This window comes from Sitophilus oryzae, unplaced genomic scaffold (genome assembly GCF_002938485.1).
Source record: "Sitophilus oryzae breed Bouriz unplaced genomic scaffold, Soryzae_2.0 scaffold_1440_pilon_pilon, whole genome shotgun sequence".
Lineage (NCBI taxonomy): Eukaryota > Metazoa > Arthropoda > Insecta > Coleoptera > Curculionidae > Sitophilus > Sitophilus oryzae.
Window position 1 is genome coordinate 732,616 of NW_022146105.1, and position 9,688 is coordinate 742,303.

Below are 9,688 nucleotides of genomic sequence, written 5' to 3' on the forward strand. Positions count from 1 at the left end.
TTTTTAATTAAATGAAAAACAAAGAATCCGGCGGCGACAGTTTTTAGAAGAGCCAATTAGCTATCTTTTAGTAAAAAAGCAACTTCCTAGAGCAAGTCATTATTTCAGTATATAGAGACGACACAGATAAACATTAGCATTTTATATATGTAGATACGAAAATATTTTAACATAACCAAGGTACAAATGTGGTATATATCTTATAAGATTTAAAGCATTTCGTCTGTATCTATGCCAAGACTTTGCAGAATGTACTTTTCGGCTTGATTTATAATATGGTAATCAGTTAATATTTTTCCTCTGTATGACGGGGTTTAAATAATTTGATGTCAATGGTATTTTTAAAGCCATATTATCTCTTCTGTTTTCTAAAGTATCAACTTTTTATAAGCTCAAACCTGTACTAAAAAAAATCTGATATTTGAAAGTTCCATAAACTACACCATCTACGTTGATTAACTACATGTAATGTACTTTATGTAGTTTTTAAAAGTAACCTGTAATTTTCCGAACCCTGGCCACAGCCCTGGTTATAATCCATTGACACTTGTTCCAAGATTGGCAACACTGCATATAGAATGTAAATTAGTAAATTTCTGTGGTAAATTTGTAAATTGACATTTTGGCAGCACTGATTTGAAGTTGATTTTGCACACAATTTTGCATTACGAATCCGGAAAAAAAGTTTATACGTATTATTTCTTTTAAACTTTATATTATATTTATATTTTTCAACTTTATTTCGTTATAATTATGCATGGATTATGTTTTAAGTGTATATACTTATGCATTAACATGATAGTATATTAAAAAAATAATATAACCTATAAAATTGTATACCCAATACATTTAAAATAGAAATAAAAAAACAATTTCTGTGATTTATTTTGTTGATATTATAGAAGGAAGAGGTAAAGTCTAAAATCATGGCTAGTGTTTCTTATCAAATAGCAAATCTGTTGGAAAAGGTTAGTATATCGCATATTATGGAGATATGCTTTGAACAGAGAAGGCTTTGCATTAACAACAAACCCATTGACACTGTGTTAATATCCTTCCTCCTGTTATCGAGTTTTTTGCTTCCTTTTTGAACTTTTTTAAACTTTTGCAAAAATATATGTAAATATATATGCAGAACAGTACATCGGATTATGAGGATGAAACTCCTTCATCAACGACTGTTGAATTCGAATCTCCCGTTAAAATTAACAGAGTTTATCCTGATCCTAACTTTTTGAAACTACTCGATATCGCAGAATATTGGGTATTTGCAAAAGAATTTTTTTTTGTACTAAAAAGTATTAATATTTATTATAATTTTTTTTAAATATTTTAGATGCAATCGTCAGATAAAGATTTTCGATTTATGGCAACTAACGACCTCATGACTGAGCTGCAGAAAGATAGCATTAAGCTCGACGATGATTCTGAACGTAAAGTTGTTAGAATGTTGTTAAAGTTACTTGAGGATAAGAATGGAGAAGTTCAGAATTTAGCTGTGAAATGGTCAGTTCTATTTAGTGGTTTAATAGAGATAAGTTTCCCACTAGTGATGAAGGAAACATTCACAATTATTTGCCTTATAAATGCCATATAAGAGCATCTATAAGCACAAACAAGAACTTTCCCTATATACATTTTTTAAAGTGATTCTTTATTTTGTAGTCTAAGTAGCATAAAGTTTTCACAAAAATAGTATTTTCTCTGTAGTTTTTATAATACTTATTATATAGACATTTAGCGAGATGTAGTAACCTAATTACTTAATTAATAATTCACAAGTGTTCATGATTTTCTGTAATAGATATCATTATTCTCCAGAATATTAAGAAAAAAACGAGAAAATTTAGAATAAGATTTAAAAAAGTAACTGATTGATGTTCCAAATTATTTTCTTTGCGCTATTTTAATAATAATTTTACAACAGTAGTTTTAGATATATTGTAAAAACAAGTTTGGAAATAGTATCTTTTTGGTGTACTTATTGTTTTATCAAAATATTTTAGTTTGGGTCCTCTAGTAAACAAAGTCAAAGAATATCAGGTTGATACAATTGTGGAGGCCCTGTGTACGAACATGGTATCTGAAAAAGAGCAATTGCGTGATATTTCAAGTATCGGTTTGAAAACGGTCATTGCCGAACTGCCTCAATCGTTGGGAGGAATGTCCGGTGCCATTTGTAAGAGAATAACTGGACGCCTGACTAAAGCAATAGAAAGAGTAATATTTTCTTCTTTTTTGAATAAATAGTTCAGTTCAAATTTATTTTTTTAGCAAGAGGATGTTTCGGTTCAACTAGAAGCTCTAGATATAATAGCGGATTTATTGTTACGTTTTGGTCCGTTATTGCAGTCATTTCATATGTCTATTTTGTGCGCTTTGCTACCTCAGTTAGAATCTCAAAGACAAGCAGTTAGGAAACGCACTATTGGAGCACTGAGCAACTCTGTACTATCATGTAACAACACCTTATATAACCAATTAATTAATCATCTAAGTGATGGGCTGAAAGTAAACAAAGTGAATTCTCAAACTCGTACTTATATTCAATGTGTTGCTGCGGTATGGTGAGTAAACGTTTGATTAAATTTTTGTGTTAAGATCTTGCCTAAATTTTAATTTTAAATTGTATGACTTTTAGCCGTCAATCTGGTCATAAATTTGGAGAGCACATTGACAAATTCGTGCCCATTATTTTAGAACGTTGTGAAATCGATGATGAAGAATTAAGAGAATTTTGTCTTCAAGCTTTTGAAAGTTTTATTAACAGATGCCCTAAAGAAATTACACCCGATATTCCGAAGGTATAAACAATTATAAAAAATTCCCCATAAAATAAAAATATTTTTTTAGATAACAGAATTGTGTTTGAAGTATATGACTTATGATCCAAACTATAATTATGATGAAGATGAGGGAACTGAATGTATTGAAGCGGAAGAGGAAGATGATGACGAGGAAAATGACGAGTATAGTGACGACGATGATATGAGCTGGAAAGTGCGTAGATCAGCAGCAAAATGTTTGGAAGCTATTATAATAACTCGACATGAACTACTCGCAGAATTTTATAAAGTTCTTTCACCAGCATTGATCACTAGATTTAAAGGTACTCCAATATTAACTTTCTTCCAAAGCTAATGTTTACAGGAAGGATACCTCAAGTATAGCTGAAGTATAAGTTTTACTCATAGGCTTCCGACCTTCCCATATTCATACCAATAGATTCATATTATCCTGTTTGTTCTTTTAGAGCGTGAAGAAAACGTGAAGTCTGATATATTTCATGCATATATAGCCTTGTTGAAGCAAACCAAGGCTACAGTTAATGTAAATATTGACCCAAACGCCATGGTAATGGATGATGAGGAAGAGACCCCTATGAGCCTTCTGCAAGGACAAATTCCCTTGCTGGTTAAAGGAATTCAACCGCAGATGAAGGAGAAAAGCATGAAAACAAGGTAGGAGAAGATCATTTTTGGTAGATTATGCTGATCACTGTACAATAAAAGAAGTACAATTTCCATCTTATCTTTCCAGGCAAGACTGCTTCCAACTTTTAAAGGAAGTTTGCAATGTGCTACCTGGTGCATTAAGTTCTCATATTGGCGACCTCATCCCAGGAATTCTCTATTCACTAAGTGAAAAGAACGCAAGCAGTAATATGAAGATTGATTCTTTATCTTTCATTTACTGTCTTCTGACCACTCATCCTCCAACTGTATTTCATCCATATATCGATATTCTTTTACAACCAGTTGTTGCAGCTGTGGGTGACAATTTTTATAAAATCACTGCAGAGGCTTTGGGTGTTCTACAGGAATTAGTTAAAGTTATCAGACCTATGCAGGTTAGTTAAATATAAATAATACATTTATCGAAAATTAATTGTAATATCTCAATGGTGCAGCATAATTTCGTTTTAGGGCTATACTGGTTTTGATTTTACTCCATTCACTAAAGATATATACGCGTGCACTTTGGTAAGGTTGAAAACTTCAGACATTGACCAGGAAGTTAAAGAAAAAGCGATTTCGACCATGGGGCAGGTTATTTGTAATTTAGGCGACCAACTAAAAGGAGAACTGCCCTACTGTTTGCCATTGTTCTTGGACAGACTTAAGAATGAAATCACTCGTCTGACGACTGTAAAAGCTTTGAAGAAAATCGCCGGGTCGCCGCTTGGCATCGATTTGCCCATTCTTCCTGAAGCAATGCCCATTTTAGGTTTATTTTTAAGAAAAAACCAAAGAGCTCTAAAACTGAGCACTCTACAGTTAATTGACTGCCTCATTCAAAACTATCATAAGAAATTGAACGTTCAGCTTCTACAACCGATTATCACTGAAGTTCCCCCGCTCCTGGACGAATCGGACTTACATATCGCCCAGTGGACTTTAATTATTTTAAAGTCGATCGCCCTACATCATCCAAAAGCTTTACAAGATGTCAACAGCGGAATCATGCCACAAGTTTTAATTTTGGTCAAGAGTCCATTATTACAAGGTAAGGCAACAAGTATGAATAACAATACATTTTTGTAAAGGTAATTTATTGGTTTCTGTTCTAATTGTCGAGGATTTAAAAATATAAGGAATACAAGTGAAATAATAGAATATTTTCATACGTTTCTACTCTATAAATTAGAGAACGTTTTGATCCTACCGACTGCGCCATATGTAATATATTGTTTTCTTTATTTTTAGGAACTGCCTTACAAGCTATGCTTGATTTCTTCAAATCTCTAGTCAAATGCAACCTGCCCGGATTGTCATATGATCATTTATTAAGACTGCTTCTCACACCAATAACAAACTTAACCACCAACCAATCCGCCACCTTACACAAACAAGCGTTCTATTCTCTTGCCAAATGTTTGGCAGCCATCACGGTGGTCTGTCAATCACACGCTCTTCCCGTTGTTCATCAATTTATCAACGAAATCCAGAATGTTAATTCTGACTCAGAACAAATATTTGCCTTGCTAGTGGTTGGTGAAATTGGCAGAGATATGTAAGTTGCAAAGTATCTGGGAGACCTGACTCAGATATTCAAAGTTTAAGAATAATGCATTGTTATTTTTTTATGTCATTTTAGTGACTTGACTTCAGTACCTAATCTAAAGCAAGTTATATTAAACTCATTTTCGGCAGTTTCGGAAGAAGTTAAGTCAGCTGCCAGTTATGCTTTAGGTAGTATTTGTATTGGTAATTTGCAACAGTATTTGCCATTTATTTTAAAAGAAAGCCAGGAACAACCTAGGAGGCAGTACTTACTCCTCCATTCAGTCAAAGAGGTATACGCTTGGTTTGATTTGACAAAAATCTATATTGTCATTGATATTTGTTCTTAGGTTATAACTTGTTTATCTCAAACTAATGAAGGTATACAACAGCTTCTGCCATTTGTCCCTGACATATGGGCACAGCTATATTGCCACTGTGAATGTCTAGAAGAAGGAACAAGAAATGTAGTCGCAGAATGTCTTGGAAAGCTCACTCTAATAGATCCAGCCAATTTACTTCCTAAACTGAAGAGGTCATTGAATTCGCCATCGCCTCTAATGAGAACTACTGTGGTTACAGCTGTTAAATTTACAATATCTGATCAGGTATAAATATTTAAATAATTTGCTAATTATACAGAAATTGTAACACTAATATTTTAATATAGCCTACACCAATAGATCCTCTCCTAAGGCAGTGCATTGGTGAGTTCCTCAACACTTTGCAAGACCCGGACTTAAATGTAAGGAGAGTGGCTTTGGTAGCTTTTAATTCAGCTGCTCATAATAAACCATCATTGATCAGAGATTTGTTGGATGTTATTTTGCCTCAGCTGTATAATGAAACCAATATTAAGGTAGGGTTAGAAAATATCTTTAATGCTGCTGATCATTTTTTTATGTCATTTTTTATGTTAAATTGCAACAGTAACAAGCCAAGAGTAGTATTTTTTGCTGGTTACTATTATTGTTAAAGTATTTGTGATTATTTAAATAAATAAAAAAAGTATAAAAATTAATATTTGGTTTGGTTCCAGAATCCAAATTTTATTTTATGACGATCTTTTTTTAATTTCAGAGAGATCTCATACGCGAAGTTGAGATGGGTCCTTTCAAACACACGGTCGATGACGGTTTAGACATCAGAAAAGCAGCGTTTGAATGCATGTACACACTACTGGATTCGTGTTTAGACAAAATCGATATATTCGACTTCATAAATCACGTCGAATCTGGATTAAAAGATCATTATGATATAAAAATGCTTACTTACCTCATGGTAGCTAGATTAGCTCAAATATGTCCAGGATTCGTTTTACAACGTAAGTTAATAGAAAAATAGCTGGAAAGTGTTATGAAACCAACAAGTAATTTAAATACATTTGATGTTGCAGGATTAGATAGACTTATAGAACCTTTAAGAGCAACTTTGACATTAAAAGTCAAAGCAAATTCTGTCAAACAAGAATATGAGAAGCAAGACGAACTTAAGCGTTCGGCAATGCGTGCAGTTGCTGCACTCTTGAGCATCCCAGATGCAGGTTGGTATTTCAGCAGTATTTATATTTTGCATGTTATGTACAAAAAACTGTTCTTAGGCTTTTGGTTACTTGATGTTACTTGAACACTTGATCTTTTTTTGATAATGTGTTTTGTAAATATTTATATACGATTTTTTAGACGAGAAGAAAAAAAAAGTTAGATAAAATAACATTTTTTTTGTGTTTCTTTTAGATAAAAATCCACATTTAAACGAGTTCGTCAACCAAATTAAAAACTCGTCAGACCTGCAGCCGATTTTTGAGTCAATTCAAAAAGATTCGTCAACCACGCATACCGATTTCCTCATGGATCAAAGTTGAGCCTTAGATAATTTCAAAGCAACATTTGTTTTTAATCTCCGCATATTCTTTTCAGTGTTCTTTTCATAGAGATTTTGAAATAATTTATTAGGGTAACTTTAGATTTCTTTAAGTTCTAGATTTAATACAAATGTATTTTTATTTGTGATCGTTTTAATTTGAAAATAATGCCATGTTTTATATGTTAATTTTGAAAATTAAAACTTTTGTTTAATAAATCTCTTAATAAATAATTAAAACGTATTACTCTAATTTATTTCACCTGTAAACATATCTAGTAAAACATATATATCTTTTAAAAAACTTATATCTATAAAAAAAAATAAGTTATATATTTTTCTTATCCTTCTGATTGCCTTTAATTTCTGGTGATTCAGAAAATAAATACTTCTCTATTTACAATAGCATTTAGGAATTACATTTATAGAAGTTCAATGACATGGTATCGTAAAATATGATTTAATTTCAAGAATCACATTTAATTTTAATTCTAGTCCCTAGTATTTTATTCCGTAAAAATAAAACACTACTTGTAAAGTACTTTATGTAGGTGCTAGTTGGTGGGGAGGTAAATGAAGCTAATATATGTACAAATACTGATTCTATATTTAAAAGAAAAAAAAAACAACTGTGTTCTAACAAATATTTCAGCTATATAATATATGTATTAAAACGAAAAGAACACAGGTTCAATACAAATTCATTGAAAAATGATATGTATAAATTATATGAAGAAGTATTTTTTTACACTATAATTAATTAAAAAAATTGAGCTTCTAAAATAATAAACAGATTTCTTGCAAACTTACACAGATTTAACTTAAACCTAGGATACTTTGTTTGATTTTTGGTTTATTATTTAAGTTTCTTGATATATATAAAAAAGCTGTTAATTTATTTTAGAGCACAATATGATTACGGTTATAAATTCATTTTCATACAAAAATTGGCCTTCACAAGGAAAACAGGTGGAAAATTACATGTAAGAAATAACAGTGTACACATCAAACCTACAACAGAAAACCCTTAAGTATTTATTGCCTTTTATAATTTATAAATTCATTTTAACACTACACCCTAAAATCTAAGTTTAGAATTTTTTATTGTACCTATTTTTAAGTGCAGCGCTTTGAGGGCACTGGTTATCAATTGCATTTTTAAAGCACTATATATTTAATTCCTGACTTAATATTATCACATGAAATTCTGCAAACCTTACTGTTAAATATTCTCGCTTAAAATAACTTTCTTGCACGTTACCTTAATATTTACACCAATTAAATTTGACACATCAGATATCATTCGACAAGAAAAACACATTGTCTGATTAAATCTATCCATGAGTAGAATATAATTAGTCAATAAATATGGTTTTGTTAAAAAAATTTCGCCTATTTTTATAACCACATAAAATATGAATCCTCAAATCAAATTATTACACATATGTTATCACAGACAGTTGTTCAATTTGAAAATATTTAAAAGTAAAGTTGAATTTAAATTATCAAATCACTCATTCGGATTAGATGAAAATACAATTTAATATGCAAAGATAGAAAATTAAAACCAGAAATTTATACTATACCGGGTGCGTCTCAAAAGTGGCTCACCCCTATAACTTTTTATTTTTTCAGATAAAAAAACGAGATTTGGCATGTTAGTATATGACATAAATTAGGATTGATTGACGTATTCAATTGTTTTCGGTCACTTCCTGTTTCACCGGAAATGACTATAACTTTTGATTTTTAAATGGCACCCTCTGTATTTTTTTTCTTTATACGATAGAAAATGACATTCTGAGTAGAATGGCATATCATATGTCAACTTTTGACATTCTCGCTTAATAAAAAATTGTATTTTAAAATTCAATCTAGAGTGTCCTGGCTATGTTAAAAACACTAATTCTTAATCACGGAGCCTTGGAAAAATAGATTTGATCATCTAATGTTTTTTGTGTCTTGTCCTGGCCAGTTAGAAAATGCCCAAATCGTATTTTTTTATCATATCTCATTTTTTTCAAATGAAACGAGGGTGGCTCATTAGCATATCTGGAAAAAGCATTTTTTTACGAATAATTTGATACCACACACTTGGTATTTCGAGTCAAATTTTCGTTACGAACCGCAAGTTATAATTTTAAATAAACCATATGCGAAAATGTCAAAAGTTGACATATGATATGTCATTCTATTCAGAATGTCATTTTCTATCGAATAAAGTAAAAAAATACCGGGGGTGCCATTTAAAAATCAAAAGTTTCAGTTATTTCCGGTGAAACAGGAAGTGACCGAAAACAATTGAATACGTCAATCAATCCTAATTTATGTCATATACTAACATACAAAATCTCATTTTTTTAACTAAAAAAAAATTAAAAAGTTATAGGGGTGAGCCACTTTTGAAACGCACCCGGTATACTAATTAAAGCACACACTATAACTGAAATATTTGATTATGTTTGAAACGTCTGTATGACAACATGCATTCTGTAAGTAGTAAAACGGTACAATTCTCTACAATATGAACTGTTATTTCTTACACAATTCAAACAAAATAATATATCGAAAGACCTTTCAATACATTATACCGTTAACACATGAAATTAATACCTAATTATTAATAATTAACTACCAAGTCAAAACATTAAGGTAATTCATACTTAGGAATATTTTTTCAGTCTAGACTAAACGAAGTCTTTTTTTGGAAAAGATCACAGGTTAAATAACAAAACATCCCTAAATAAAAAGTTCCCTTTTCATTTCATGTATGTATTTCAAAATCAAAAGATTTTAATGATCAATCAAGACTTGGATATATA

General features: G+C 31.0%; 1 protein-coding gene across 1 annotated transcript; it reads left to right on the top strand.

The window, feature by feature from the left end:
• Window positions 1-631: 631 nt before the first annotated feature.
• On the top strand, window positions 632-7,107 carry LOC115876665 (cullin-associated NEDD8-dissociated protein 1). Its single transcript, XM_030892527.1, has 16 exons — window positions 632-968; window positions 1,337-1,506; window positions 2,007-2,220; window positions 2,275-2,567; window positions 2,642-2,804; window positions 2,854-3,109; window positions 3,254-3,461; window positions 3,541-3,850; window positions 3,927-4,506; window positions 4,707-5,013; window positions 5,098-5,296; window positions 5,354-5,611; window positions 5,674-5,862; window positions 6,084-6,327; window positions 6,400-6,546; window positions 6,740-7,107. Exons 1-16 carry the CDS (start codon window positions 927-929, stop codon window positions 6,865-6,867), a joined length of 3,708 nt encoding a protein of 1,235 aa, XP_030748387.1. The 5' UTR covers window positions 632-926; the 3' UTR covers window positions 6,868-7,107.
• The last annotated feature ends 2,581 nt before the right edge of the window (window positions 7,108-9,688 follow it).